The following is a 16,011-nucleotide window of genomic DNA, read 5'->3' as shown; positions in this document are numbered from 1 at the left end:
CCGTGAGACCCGTCTGTGCTGCTGTGGTAAAAAAAAAAAAAAAAACCTGTGTAAAAAAAGAAAAAAATGGCGTGCACCCCCCCAAAAAAGAGCAACCAGCCCCGGGCATTAGTAACCCAGTGCTGGGTGTGCTTAAATACAGGGGACAAATGACGTAGGGGTCCCCTGTACTTAAGCACAACCAGCACCGGGCTAGTCAGAACCAGCGCTGGTTGCCAAAATACGGGGGACAAACGACGTAGGGGTCCCCTGTATTCTGCGCAACCAGCTCTGGGCTCTGATCCGGTCCTGGTTCTGGAAATATAGGGGACAAAAAATGAGTAGGGTTCCCCTGTATGTTCCAGAACCAGCACTGGACTTTTCTAGCAGGGGGCTGATGCCACAGCCAGGGGAGCCCTTTCACCGGGCCCCCCAGCCGCAGCATCAACCCTGACCACTAGTCAGCCCAGGCCGGGGATCCCTGGAGAGCTGGGGACCCCCCCAATAAAGGGGTCACCCTCTCCAGGGCACCCCAGGCCCAGGCTGATAGCCCGGGGCTATCCCCGCCACCCCTGGTGGCGGTGGGTGGCGGGTTGATTGTGTGGTGTGGTGTAAATAAAGAATATCAAACATTGTCTTTACAAGTAGAACTGCAAGTCCCAGCTAGCCTGCCCCGCATGCTGGTACTTGGAGAAACACAAGTACCAGCATGCAGGGCATTAAGGGCCCACTAGTACCTGTAGTTCACCTGTAAAAAAAATGTTTAAAAAAACACAGGACACACACACCGTGACAGTATAAGTTTATTAAACATACATACACACACACACACACATGTACACATACTCACCTATGTAACCTGTAGCATCGGTCCACTTGTCCGGTAAAGTATCCCTAGGGGACCTGTGAAAAAAAACATACTCACCATCTCCTATGCGAGGTTCTGTCCTCTTCGTTCCAAAGTAGGCATCCCCGGACTTGGCAAAAAAAAAAAACGAAAACGCGATCCACGAACTTAGTACCGTTCTATAGAACGGTACTTCCCGAATGAGAGCTTAGCGGCGGGGTATCACCATGGAAACCCCGCTGCTAAGCGTTCATTGGCTGAGAGAGGTCATCTCCCGTCTCTCAGCCAATGAACGGCTCCCTCCATTGTAGTCAATGGTGGGAACCGCAGGGTAAACTTTAATAACCTTGCGGCTCCCAGCATTGACTACAATGGAGGGAGCCGTTCATTGGCTGAGAGAGACGGGAGATGGCCTCTCTCAGCCAATGAACGCTTAGCAGCGGGGTTTCCATGGTGATACCCCGCCGCTAAGCTCTCATTCGGGAAGTACCGTTCTATAGAACGGTACTAAGTTCGTGGATCGCGTTTTCGTTTTTTTTTTTTGCCAAGTCCGGGGATGCCTACTTTGGAACGAAGAGGACAGAACCTCGCATAGGAGATGGTGAGTATGTTTTTTTTCACAGGTCCCCTATGGATACTTTACCGGACAAGTGGACCGATGCTACAGGGTTACATAGGTGAGTATGTGTACATGTGTGTGTGTGTGTGTGTGTATGTATGTTTAATAAACTTATACTGTCACGGTGTGTGTGTCCTGTGTTTTTTTTAAACATTTTTTTACAGGTGAACTACAGGTACTAGTGGGCCCTTAATGCCCTGCATGCTGGTACTTGTGGTTCTCCAAGTACCAGCATGCGGGGCAGGCTTGCTGGGACTTGCAGTTCTACTTGTAAAGACAATGTTTGATATTCTTTATTTACACCACACCACACAATCAACCCGCCACCTACCGCCACCAGGGGTGGCGGGGATAGCCCCGGGCTATCAGCATGGGCCTGGGGAGCCCTGGAGAGGGTGACCCCTTTATTGGGGGGGTCCCCAGCTCTCCAGGGATCCCCGGCCTGGGCTGACTAGCGGTCAGGGCTGATGCTGCGGCTGGGGGGCCCGGTGAAAGGGCTCCCCTGGCTGTGGCATCAGCCCCCCGCTAGAAAAAGTCCAGTGCTGGTTCTGGAACATACAGGGGAACCCTACTCATTTTTTTCCCCTGTATTTCCAGAACCAGGACCGGATCAGAGCCCAGAGCTGGTTGCGCAGAATACGGGGGACCCCTACGTCGTTTGTCCCCCGTATTTTGGCAACCAGCTCTGGTTCTGACTAGCCCGGTGCTGGTTGTGTTTAAGTACAGGGGACCCCTATGTCGTTTGTCCCCTGTATTTAAGCACACCCAGCACTGGGTCACTAATGCCAGGGGCTGGTTGCTCTTTTTTTGGGGGGGGGGGGGGCACGCCATTTTTTTCTCTTTTTACACAGGTTTTTTTTTTTTTTTTTACCACAGCAGCACAGACGGGTCTCACGGACCCGTTAGTGCTCTGTGTCAATGACACAGATGCAAGTAGCACGGATCTCCTGGTCCGTGCGTGCATCTGTGTCATTGAAATACACAGCAGCACAGACGGGTCTCACTGACCCATCTGTGCTCTGTGTCACTGTCAATCACACAGATGCATGTAGCACGGATCTCACGAGTCCGTGCTACATGCAAATGAGCACCATAATGCTGATTGGCTGAGAGCCGTGACAGACGGCTCTGTCAGCCAATCAGCACTTTGCCCATTAAAGGCAAAGGCATTTTTTTTAAAATGGCCGCTCGAGGCAAAACCTCGAGATCCGACAGCAGATCTCGAGGTTTTGCCTCGGGAGAGGGATCCGGGGCAGACAGGGAGATCCGAGCTTGGGCTCGGATCGCCCCGGATCCCCGAAGTTCGGGTGGGTTCGGTTCTCAGGGAACCGAACCCGCTCATCCCTAATATATATATATATGTATACATACATACATACAGGAAGGTAGATGGTGCGGCACTCAGGACACAAAAATAACGGTACATAGACTGGATAATGTCAACAACGTTTCAGTATTAACAACTGTCTTCAGGTTACCAGTTGTTAATACTGAAACGTTGTTGACATTATCTACCTTCCTGTATCCTACAATTTGTGAGGGCACCGACCACGATTTTTAATTATTTATGGGAGTGCCGGACCGGTGGTAAATACATATATATATATATATATATATATATATATATACACGCACATACACACACAGAGGGGTGTTTTAAGAGAGGAGGGGACCCGAGTGCAGTCTTCATCCTGTGCCCCTTCCTTTCTCTACGGCAGCAATCTGAGCACAGAGCCGCAGCATTAGACTAGTGCCCATGGTAGTCATTTTCCCGGTGATTTTGCTAATGTGAATGCACAAAATGCTGGGAAAATAGCACGGCAGCCATTTTCCAGAAGAATTTTACAGTGCTGATAGCAGTGACGTGGGACTCCGAAGAGGTAAGTATTAAAAATATGTGTGCAATGTGGGCCCACATACCTTGCACCCATTATAGATATGCCCCTGAATTTAGATAGATAGATAGATAGATAGATAGATAGATAGATAGATAGATAGACTGATATTAGACAAACACAAGGAATCACCTATAGTGTATCAAAATAACCACAATAATTAGAATAAAATTTTAGAGCCAAATGGACTGCCCTGCTGTGTGCTCCGGCTTTAGACGAGGAGAATCATTCTGCACAAGTGCAGATCGGATCTACTCTGACTCCCTAATCTACCAGGAAGAGATGCGATGGTCTGTGTCCACCAACATCACTGCTGGAATTGTAGCCCAGAATACCATCAAAGCAGCTTTCTGGAGCACATGCAGCTAGGATCAAAGTAAGAGAAGCACTTAATGTGAGGGCAGCAGCTGGGACATTGCTGGGGGTGGGATTAGGAGGCAGCTTGGACAGTGCAGAGTGCAGGTAGCAGTTGGCATAGAGGGAGTTAGAAGCAGATCCAGTAGTAGTTGGGGTGGATTCAGGCAGCAGTTGGGCAGGCAGTGTGGAGGGTAAGGTTAGGCAATAGTTTGGGCAGTACTGGTGGCAGGAAGCAGATGGGTTAGAAAGTATAAGGGCATGCAGCATGTGAAGCAGGGAGGGGGTAAGGGTAGTTATGAGTTGGAGCAGTACTGGGGAAAGGAAGGGGTTAGGGGCAGACAATACTAATGGCAGTAATTACCTCCTACCTCCTGCTGGGTCACCTAAGCCATTAATATGTCCTCCACAAAGGTGGCAACTGAAATACTATTGTCGAGGGCTGCCATCAGGGGGGGACTGCTGGGACTGGCTTCTATGGTCACTGCAGAGCATGCAGCCCCAACTACCCACTTGGAGAGAAGAAAGGGGGCCTGGCTGCCACCCATTGACCCAGTCCCCATTAGGAAATGGAAGGAGCTGGAGGAAGCAGCTCATGCTGCTCCTCCACCAACTTACATGACAGATTCCAAAACAATAAAGCTTGTTTTGGAGTCGGCGCACGTGACATCATGATGTCACGGTGCACCGCTGGAGGGAGACATCGTCAATGTCGGAGGAGCCGTGGATCAAGAGGAACATCCTCTACAGTGCTGGTGGAAGAAGCTGGATTCTTCCTTCTTCACGGAAATAAGGTAAGTGGGGAAAAAAGCCCGGGCAGCAGGGCGGACACTTAATACTGGGGAGTGGGGGAGTGAGGTGGTAAAAACAAAAAAAGACTGGGCAGAGATTGGACACAATAACTGTGGGGGGATCTGGTCGGGAGTGAGGTGGTAAAAACAAAAAGAAGCTGGGAAAAGACTGGATTTCCTAACTAACCTTGGGGAGTGAGGTGGTAAAAAAAAAAAGCTGGGCGGAGACTGGATTTAATAACCTGGGGGGGTGTATGAATAAGGCAGTGGGGGGGCCCTGCCTATTTTGTCAGTCCCGGGCCCCACAATTTCTGATGGCAGCCCTGCTGTTGTCTATCTCTAGCTTAATGAGCTGCAGCCCCAGCTTGTCCCTCAGCACCAGGGTGTAGATCTTTAGCTCCCACCTAACTTAGGTAGTGTCCACCTGCATTATGGCGAGCCTGTTTGCTGAAGAAGTCAGGGTTTGAGCGCACAATGGTATGTGTACATCCCCCAGGCTGCCGGAGGCAGCTGACACCACCGATCTGATAGGGCAATAATGCTGCTGCTGCTACAGCCATAAGAGCAACAGGGTGGCCCATGGTGAAGCTGTGCAGAGCCTGAAGAGATGGGTTTGAGAGTCCGGGGAGAAGGATGCAGAGCCGGGAAGAGGGGGATATCTGGATGCAGAGCCAGGGGAGGAGAATGCAGATCCTGGAGCTTGTTTCCAAAGGGAGAGCAAGGAGAGAGGGAAGTCCCAGGTGGCACCAGGATGAGGAGACACTGCATGTTTGCTATTGGCTGTGGTGCCCACTGCCAAATCATATAAGTCATCACAGCGCATCCTGTGAGACCTGCTCTTTTTCATAACTTCGTCCATCACTGCATATAATGTATAAAGGACATGCTATAGCATGTAAGTGCAAATATTGACATTTATTTTTACATATAGTGATGTGTGCACTATTTAAGCATAAAATACCTTATATTATTTTATGCTCTGTTCTTTGGAGAGGGATTGTACCATAAGTTAGTCTTTCCTGTATATAAAAAAATGTTGACTCAGTATGACAGTCACACTGCATACTGATCACTTACTACCCAACAGCTTCCATTATTCAGTACCTCTGATTTGTAAGCTCTTGCAAGCACTATAATCACAGCTGCATGGGTATTTTGTGTAGACTGACTCACAAGCCAAGCCACCAAATTAGCACACACTCAGAGGCGCCAAAATAATACACATTATCCAACAATGTGCCTCTGTAGGGGCTTAGAGGTGCAGGGGAGTTGTAGCTGTGACCCCCTTGCAATGCCTTCATCATGCCCCTTGATGTGTGCACCACAGCCTAGTAGTGGTGCGTACCATAGTAATATATACCTTCTTCTAGCAGCCAGTACTTGGGCCCGCCGTAATTCTCGGTGGCCCCACATGCTGTTGCAATGCTCTGAATGGACAGTGCAAGGAAAAACTATTTTACACTTACAGTATACAGTACAGTACATAGTGTACTATGTAAAAGCACATTACTTACTGGAGCTTTTTTTTATTTATTTCAAGTTATAATCCGGCTTTTCCAAGTAAAATAAATAAACTTTTAATTTGCATAAGCAGGTGAGTAGCAGTGAATTAATTTTGGTAAATAATTATATTTTAATATTATAACATGGGAGCTTTCACCTGACATAAAGGGGATACAAATTGTGCTTTTAATATTTCAGTATAACTTACAAATTTACAATCCTTTTGACTTTCATATAAGCAGGTCTGTTGTTTTCCGACTGTGATGAGTACATTAACTACATTTATACAAGTGTAGTTTGTACACTTATCATCACTTATGTAGATTTCATCTTCCTTCAAATGAGAAACAGAAAAAAGGAATAAGGCTAATTTATATCATTAGATAATTCTGATTAGTACAGAATGTTACAATGTACATATCTACTACACTCACTGGAGGCAGACATTTTCTGTGTTTAAACAATATTCATTTAAAAACAAAAGAAATAGATATACTGCACTCACCTATATATAATATGTATCCTGTTTATGAATATATATAGTGGTGGCAATAGTATATAGTAGAAAAAACATATAGGTAGTACCAGTAACTGTGGTGAAATGGCACTAATAAATATATTGTACATATGTAATAGAATACCTTAATATGGAAAAAAAACGTGTTAGTCTGATGATAAAGGTACTAGACAAATAATGATATAAATCATATAACCACAAATCAACAGTATACATATAAAAAAAAGCTGGATTTTATTTAAAGGAGTTTGCTAAAACAGTGAGAACCAGAAAACCTGCACTAGTAACTGGATAGTCCGTTACTACTATGCCAAAGTCATGGAATTGGGATGAGTAGGTATATGAAGTTCAGGAATCAGTATCTGAACTATATGTAGGGCTGATAGGTAAATGTCCAAAATCAGGTATTTTGTAAAGATGTTGACTGGATGTGTCAACAAAGCAGTCAGTGGCAGCGGCATCCTGCTGATAGTAAATGAACCAAAAATGATGGGATGCCTGGGATGGTCTTCTTGGGGCTAAGGTGTATGGTGGATGCAACAGGGGGAGGTATTTCCCGACAGAGCGTGTCTCACTACCTAGCATAGGTTTTGGACTATTGCCAGACTGAACAGTCAATGCCGGCACAATGCACGGAGTGACCGCTAATGTCTGAGGGAGAGATGTCGCTGCAGCACCGCTCACTGAAGCAGCGTGCCGTGTATCACCTCCCTGAGACGGGGACTTACCTCTAACACCCTAGAGGGCACCACTCCTTCCCCTGCCAGCTCTTGTCCTCTAGATCGGAGCTTCTTGCTTCCTGTGGTGTCCGGGATGGTCAGTTGACTAATGATGTGATGAGGATTTCTATCCAGGTGTATGAGCACTGCTTCAAAGTAATGAAGGATCAGTCTGTGCAGTCGCTGGTCTCACTTGGTAATATAGCTTCTGTTCTACTCTACAATATTTATTTAAAGGCAGCTCTCATTTCACTAGGGGTTATTATAATTATACCAGTTCTGGAACTTATTGAGGTCATGGGTTGGATAGGGTTTCACACTGCAAAATGTCTGCTTCTCTCTGATGAAGATTTGGACACAATTCACGCCAAAAATTTAGTTATAAATCATGATAATTTTTTTTTAGCATAGCATGCAGAGTCACAGATATATTAGGACACCTATAAAAGAACTCTATGTGCATACTGTATAGCAGAAAAGGGATATTTCAAGTGCACTAAGACCACCATTGTTTTACAAAATACTGCTATCCACTGAGAAATACCCACCAGTGTTTGGTGCAATAAAAAGTTTGTTGGGTAATATCAATGGGAAAAAATTATCTTTAAAACCTTGAACAGTTAACAGTATTACTCAGTATTACTCACCAAATTAGGAGATACATCATATAACATCATAATATCCAAAATCAGTCTCAAGTCCTAACTAACTTTTTTGAAAATATGTGACATACAAGGTTACCGCATTCAATGGCTTAGTTTGCCATATCATTAACAATTGTATTATAATTAGGGATGTGCAGGCTCGGTTCTACTCGGTTCCGTTCGGTTCTTTTTACCGGATCTTATTGGGTTTCAGCTGTCACGAGTTTTGGATAGCCAATAAGATTCGGTAAAAAGAACCGAACGGAACCGAGTAGAACCGAGCCTGCACATCCCTAATTATAATATCAGAGTGAGCAAAAATTTTTAATTTAAACCAAATAAAACTTTTCAAAGTTTTTTTTTGAACACAACGTACAAATACAATAATATTGAAAGTTAAAAATAACGCTTAAAATTAAATGCTAAATATATTAAAATATATTAAATATCTAACTATTTAGTAACAATGCATTTTATGAAGCATGTTCACAGGAGATGTAGAGAATTAAAATAGATTATATATTTTAATTATGAGCAATTAGGTTTTGCTGAAAACTGAACACACCCGAATTGTGGTTTCTGAGGAGAACAGAGTCTTGGCTAGGTTCAAAACCCCAAGTTCGAATCTTAAAATGAGGCAAAACATAATTTTCCCAGATATCACAGATCTAGCATATAAGAATCCCTCACTCATGAGCAGGTGACATTTCACACAGGAAAGTGTATGGAGAGGGTGTGGGCTGTATATGTGTCCAAATAGATGTCATTAGGATGGCATTGGACACCATTAGAGAGTTGGTTTAGAGTGGTTAGGAATGGTGACTGCAGGCATCTTTGTAGACACATTAGCTAGCAGCAACTAGATATGTGCACAGACCCCCGTGTTTTGGTTTTGCCAAAACCACCCTAAAGTGTTTTGGTTTTGGTTCTATATTTCTTTACAACTTGATAAAAATAGCTAAATCATATAATTTGGGCATGTTTTTGTTCCTACAGTATATTTATTATTATTAATCACAATAAAATTAATTTCCACCACCTCACAGTTCCACCACCTCACAGCTCACAATATTGTTTTCATACATATTGACCAAAGGCTGCAGCCAGCTGGCTGGCTAAACTAAGCAATAGAGCAATGGCACAAACACATGGCAGTTTAAAAAAAGAATATAGCACATCTAGGAAATATTGTAGCACTGCAGTGGCAAGCAGGATGGCAGTTTACTATAAACTATATAATACTATAGCATGCTTTCATTAATCAAGAACTAAATCAGAGACCCAATGCTAGCACAGGTGAATGGAGGTTGTAGTATTAGTGGAAGCCAGGTATAGGATTAATTGATTGATTTATTGTTTGATTGATTACAGATTATTACTATAATGAAAAAAATATATAAGTGGAACAAACTATTAAATAACAATAATCCAAAATCCCAATGAGATTGATTGATTAATGTTAATAATCTAACTCTTTTAAACAAAATCAAATCGGGGAAATGGAACACACTATTACAAAACTAGCATCCAAAATCCCAGTGAGGTTGATTAATTGAGTACAGTACTAATATATATATATACACTGTATATATATATATATATATATATATATATATATATATATAGATAGATAGATAGATAGATAGATAGATAGATATACAAATCTAATACATAGAAAACACTATTACAAAATAAACATAAAAAATCCCAATGAGATTTTTAAGGTGGAAACTGAAACCTGTCTGCAAATCATAGGCCTCAGATTTCAAGGCGGAGAAACAGCCTAGTCAAATTATATATTCTTTATTAATTATATGATTATGTGACTTGATGATACTAATTGCAGGAAATGGGGCCTATGTGCCTGGATGAGAAGCTTGTAATGGATGGTAGTGCAAGATACAAAAGAACCTAAAAGCCCAATTAAAGTACAGTAATATGCACTGTTTGTTAAACACACACAATCTTGGTAAAGCTCATAATAAAAAGTGGTGAACAATAGAATTGTCCTTGGGCCCTCCCATCAACCCTTATGTTGTATATTAAAAAGGACATGCAAAGTTTAACAAACCAAGTACTTCAGCAACAGGGACTGCCCCTTTTGTGGCTGAAGTGCTTAGTTTGTTTGGGCCCCCACAAGGGGCTTAAGGTGGCTAACAGTGTTGTTGTTAATAATAATATCTATAGTTGGAAGAGGTCATTATCATCCTTGTTCTCACCTTCATCACTGCTGTTAATATCATAATTACACAATATAAGGAGCTCCAAATCCCCCTTTTTCACCCAGTATTCATAGAACCTATGTGACATTCTAATTTGTACATTGTTATTAAAATAATTCCATTTATGCTTACTGTATCAGATCAAGTCAATCTAGAGGTGTCAATAATTTTTTTTTTTTAAATTTAAGACTAACCAGATGTCATAATAGTGTTTCACTCTGTTGCACTGAGTTAACTTATCCATATCATCAGTTGGTATCTTAAGAAAGGTCAGTATTTTGCTTGCAGCAGCATTTTCAGGAGAAACTAAAGCAGGATAGGTCGTAGTATCATTTGCACTTGAGCTGACAATTTGCTTGCAAGGAGGAATTTTCAGCTCTTAAGATCTGTGTCAGTTGGAACTAAAGACATTACATGAGTCATAAACTGAGGATCAAGCAAGGTTGCCAAAATATAATGATCCAATTCCAAGATTTTGCAAACCCTTTGGCCCTGATGAAAGGAAAAAAAGAACTTAATCTACAAGTCCAATAAACTTAATCTCCTCCTTCAGTTTCTCTAGCTGTTTTTCCAGTAGTTTAACTATTGGAATCAACTGACACAGGCTGGCCCTGCCTAAACTCACTTATTTAGTTACTATTTTAAATTATGTCAGTATCTTGCATAAAATAGAGCTGCTTCTCCACTGTGCTGGAGTATAGTACAATGCTTCCCTTCTCTCAGTCCTCTCAGTCCCTATGTAATGACTTATTGTGTCATTTTGGATGGCTTGTTGCTATTCCTCTTGTTGCTGAAGCATATTAGGGTTGGAATTTCACCTGGTTACTAACTATTGCTTCAGTTGGTGGAATAGAAAAGTTAACTGTTCTTGAACTACTGCAATCTTCTACATATGATTGCTAAATTACTAAATTGCCCAGAGTTTTTGGGGGCCACAGACAGCATGTCCTGCACGAACCTGTCATTTTTAAAAACATTTCTTAGCCATCAGTTTTTTTTGTGCTTAATATGGAACATGTTAAAATTCTCCCAGTTGTAATGCTTGTATAATGTTACTTGCATTATCGGAAATTACAAATACCAAGGAGTATTCATTTTGCTTTCACATTCCTGATTTTTTCCAACACGTTGATACTAGTTTGCATCTTAGATAGGCTGCTAATACAGAGAGTAGCCTGTCTGTAAAAGAGTTGGTGTTGAGTGTTAGATACTGCTGCTGCTAAAGGCAATACACCCACACAGTAGGTTGTCACAGTCATGTAATCTTTAGTTTGACCAGTACTGCTTGTCCACATATGTGTAGCTAAGTGGATAGTGGGCACATTGGCATTTTATATGCAAAGAATACATCTATTTTTTTTACTTTCCAGTATAGGCAAGGAGTTGCTGTTTTGGTAACTTGGAATTGAGATGGAATATGGTAACAGTGACACAGGACCTCAATTATCTGTCTAAAACCTGATGCATTGATGGTGGATTTTGGATGCATGATGGCTATGCTACTGTAGCATAGCCATCATGGTTACAGTAATGTGTTTTGCAACTTAATGGCTACCTTTATACTTGCTTTCTCTTGCAAATATTTTTTTTCACAGTTAATTGTTTTTTGAAATTACTAGTTTTGCTTGGTCCCTTTTGTGATGCATATTCACCCCAGCAGCAGCCCTAGCATGCAAGGATTCTTCTTGGGAACCCTGGATAGGGAAGGAATCAGAGCCACTGATGATGAAGGTGTTGGAGGTGGAGATTGTTTGTGCTGGCAACTATTCCTGCTGCTTGCTGATGCTGGACTACTTATTACTTTACATGATTTTGAAATTTTTCCATATATTTTGCATGAACTTACTGCAAATAATGTAACCGGGAGAAGATTCCTAGATGGTTACCGTTCTAACCCATTTATTATCAACATCATTTTGAACATCAGATAGACAAATATCCTGCTGCACTTCCAAAGTAGCATCCTTCATTTATATGTATTCATCATTACTTTTGCCGCTACTAACCCTCACATTTGCAGGGGGTACATAAATTGTGAAAGGAGACGTCTCTACAATTAAATTTTCAGAAATGATAGACTCACATGGGATGTAGTTAATATCCCTATGATTGGACTGCCAAAATCCCAGCACCAGAATCCTGATCACAGAGAAAACACTGGTGCCAGAATCCCAAAATGACTGGGGATGCCAATGTCGGAATCCTCGCAGCCGGCATCGGAATCATAAAGAGACTGTCACGAATGGTGCTTGAGAATTACCTGACTCAGGTGTTGAAGTGAATTCAGCAGAGACTGACTTGACTGGAACCATGGTTGAGGTAAATAGCTCTATTTGTGAAAGAATTGTATAGCAGTGAGAACTGCCTTTGGTGATAAATGACAAGAACAGGAAACTTGTAACATTGGAGTGGAACTAGTAGAAGACTTGGAGGAACCGGACCGTGACCAACAGGAAGCCTTGCTGAGTTGAACTGGTGAACTTGGAACTTGACTCTGGACTGGAATAACGTGGATTGAACTGATGAACTTGGAATTTGACTCTGGACTGGAATAACATGGATTGAACTGAAGGACTTGGATCTTGACTCTGGACTGGAATAACATGGATTGAACTGAAGAACTTGGAACTTGACTCTGGACTGGAATAACGTGGATTGAACTGATGAACTTGGAAGTTGACTTTGGACTGGAGTAATGGATTGAACTGGTGAGCTTGGAACTTTACTTCAGACTGGAGTAGTGTGAACTGACTTGGAATATCACTCCGGACTGGAGTATCGTGGAACGGACTTAGAATATCACTCCGGACTGGAGTATCATGGAACAGACTTGGAATATCACTCCGGACTGGAGTATAATGAAATGGATTTGGAATATCACTCCAGACTGGAGTATCATGGGCTGTGCTAGGAAGCACTGGCAACACATAGGGAACTTAGGATCATAAGTCAGGCAACAACAATGGACATAATGCACTGGCCTGGGAACTGGCAGGATTTCTGGATTGCCAGGTATTGCTGTAGCAGGTTTTCAGGAGTACCAGGTATTGCAGTAGCAGGCTTTCTGGATTTCCAGGAATTGCAGTAGCAGGAGCCCGGGCTACACTATGTCACAGCCAGGGTTTCTCAGCATGGTGGTTGGCGGGTATTACCTGTGAGGTCACTATGGCGGGGGGTGTCTGGCAGTGGCACTGGTGTTTGGCGAGGGGCTTTGGCTGCGCCTGGTTCTGTGCGGGCACATTGTCATTCAGGGCTGATAAGGCCTGGTGGTGTTTCCATTCCATTTGGTATGGGTGCCACCATCTTGCCTTCTGACCATGTGATTCAACTGCCCAATCCTGGTGAGTCATGTGTTCCCTCCAGCCAGTCATAGCACGGCATGGGGTATTTAGGAAGGTCCAGAGCCTTCTTTCATTGCCAGTGCAACATGTATCTCAGTCTAGCTGAGAGGGAGTTCTCTGTGCTCACCTCTTGTTACCTGTGTAAACGCTACCTGCCAGCCTGCTTGTCAACTCCTAAAACCTGCTGGACTACCCTGCATCCTCCACTACCTTTTCCCCTGCCTGAGTGCCTGAGCCTGCTGACACCCTGCACCCTGCCTCCATTTCACTCCCAGCTGGACTCAGTACCTCTGCCTGTATTTATTTCACTCCCAGCTGGACTCATCACCACTGCCTGTATTTATTTCAGCTCACTAACCTGCATACCGACTGTTCTTATCTGCCACTTTCTGGACATTCTCCCATTACCCTCACTACAGTAATCATGTGCTCTTTAGTGCTAAACCTGGACTTTTGCTTTTGCCATTCCCATGTCTTCTAAGCCACTCATTAAAAATTCTACCTTTTTTCATGCTTCCGGTTCCGGTATGACAGAGTGAGCAGCTCTGTAACTGATCTCCGCTTATAACCCGGCTTATTCTTTCTCTCGGCTGCACCCCCAGCCTCCATACCAGCTCAGCAATCGACCATTGCCTCTCGTGACAGCCATGGATAAGTACCTGGCACAGCAGCAGCTTCCGAAACAACAGCCGGTGCCGCTACACCAGAGACAGGAGAAGCGACGTGCCGATCCCAACATGGCGCCGGACGCTGAGACAACGGCTGTGTCGGCAGCTTCTCTGGAGGATCATGCTGACACCCCACAGGTACAGAGGGCTTTGGATTCCCCCATTACATATGGTGACCTCGTGGAAGCCATTAAAACAGCTATGGCCCCGCTCTTACATCAAGCAGTGACTGACATCACAGCCCAGCTTCAGCACCTCTCTGTTAAAGTAACAGAGGCTGAGGAAAAAATTGAGGTGAATTTCCATGATATTTCTCTCCTTAAACACTCTGTGCATAAACAGCAAACAGAAAACTTCCAGCTATGGAACAAAATTGAAGACCTAGAAAACAGGTCCCGCCGCAATAACATCAGGGTGGTCGGCATTCCGGAATCTGTTAAGAACTCTTCCCTTGCCCACTTTGAACGCAATACTCTGCCTGCATTACTGGAAATAGAAAGAGAATGTGCAGATCTGGTCATAGAGAGAGTACATAGGGTGGGACAGGCACCTCCTAATTCATCCTCTCGTTCAAGGATCACTATATTTAAATGTTTAAATTATGTACACAAATCTATCATTTGGTCAGCCTCTCGCAAGAAGGTTCCTCTCATTTGGGAAGGACATAACATTTACATTTTCCAGGACTTTTCAGTTGAATTATCTAAAGCCCGGAAGGCATTTGCTCCAGCATGCAAAGTGCTATCCCAGAACAAATTCAAGTTCGCCCTTATGTACCCAGCGAAACTGCGCATATTTGAAGATAGTGCATTTAAAGATTTCATTGATCCTGCTGCCGCAAATACTTACCTGAAAGAGAAATTTCATGAATTAAATCATGACATATCTGATCATCAGGATCAGACCACCTGAGAGTCTCCTCACACAGTCATCCTGCACAACTATTCTGCAAAACCTCCCCGTATAGGTCCTGCTGCTTAAGTGAGACCCATAGGGTTCTGTTTTGTATAATCCATCCACTGTTAATGTTACATGTTATAATCTCTCTTTTGCTAAGAGAATTGTATAAATATTTTTTACTTCTTTATATTTTATATTCTAATGTGAACACACTTGGAACTGCCAAGATTGCACTACACATTGGTCATGATATTTCACTTGACACTACCAATGGTATCTTTCCGTTAAATTTAATAATTTCAGCCGGAGTGCAGTTGGTAGATCAGCTCATACCAATAGTTACGGTATACCAAATAGGTATTCAGTTGATTTACCTGAAGTCTATATTACTTCTATTGGTTGCACCAATTCTCGGTGCGCTCTGCTCATTCCCCCCCCCTTAGAATCTTGTCTTGTTTTGTCTCTTCACCTTTGTTCTCTCCCAATCCTATTTTTTTTAATCTAGATTCAGTAATTGCATGCTTTATATCTAACAGCTCCTTAACTTATGGATAAGGTTAAAATAGGCACGTTTAATGTCGGAGGTATTAATTCACCAGTCAAAAGACGTAAAGTCCTCATGTACCTAAACAAACAAGGTATAGATCTAGCCTTCTTACAAGAAACCCACCTTGTCCAAGATGAGATTAAAAAATTAAAAATTTTAAACTGGTCTCTGGTGGCGGCCGCCCCCTATAACTCTAAGTCCAGAGGTGTAGTGATTTTGGCAAGAAAACATATTCCAATAGAAATCCTATCCATTGATGCAGACCTAGACGGCAGATATGTAATAGCTGAGGTGAAACTACATGCCACTAAATTTACTCTATGCAATGTATATGCCCCCAATATATACCAAAGGTCCTTTTTTAGATCTCTTTTGGTCAAACTAATGCTCTTTGATCCTGCCTCTTTAATAGTCTGTGGAGACCTTAATCTCATATCTTCTCAATATCTAGATAAGTCACAAAAT

At 42.9% G+C, this 16,011-nt stretch overlaps 1 protein-coding gene across 1 annotated transcript in view; it reads right to left on the bottom strand.

Annotated features, from left to right (window-relative positions):
• The window catches only part of LOC148525216 (von Willebrand factor-like), a 265,846-nt gene that overhangs the window by 39,136 nt on the left and 210,699 nt on the right, over positions 1-16,011 (bottom strand). Inside the window, exon 14 of the mRNA XM_088471026.1 lies at positions 6,197-6,322. Coding sequence (XP_088327152.1) covers positions 6,197-6,322 — 126 coding nt within the window. The remainder of the gene's footprint in view (positions 1-6,196; positions 6,323-16,011) is intronic.

The sequence above is a fragment of the Taudactylus pleione genome, unplaced genomic scaffold (genome assembly GCF_031769625.1).
Source record: "Taudactylus pleione unplaced genomic scaffold, aTauple2 ptg000109l, whole genome shotgun sequence".
In the NCBI taxonomy this organism is placed as follows: Eukaryota; Metazoa; Chordata; class Amphibia; order Anura; family Myobatrachidae; genus Taudactylus; species Taudactylus pleione.
Note: the sequence above shows the minus strand (reverse complement) of the source record. Positions and strands in the feature narration are given on the sequence as shown.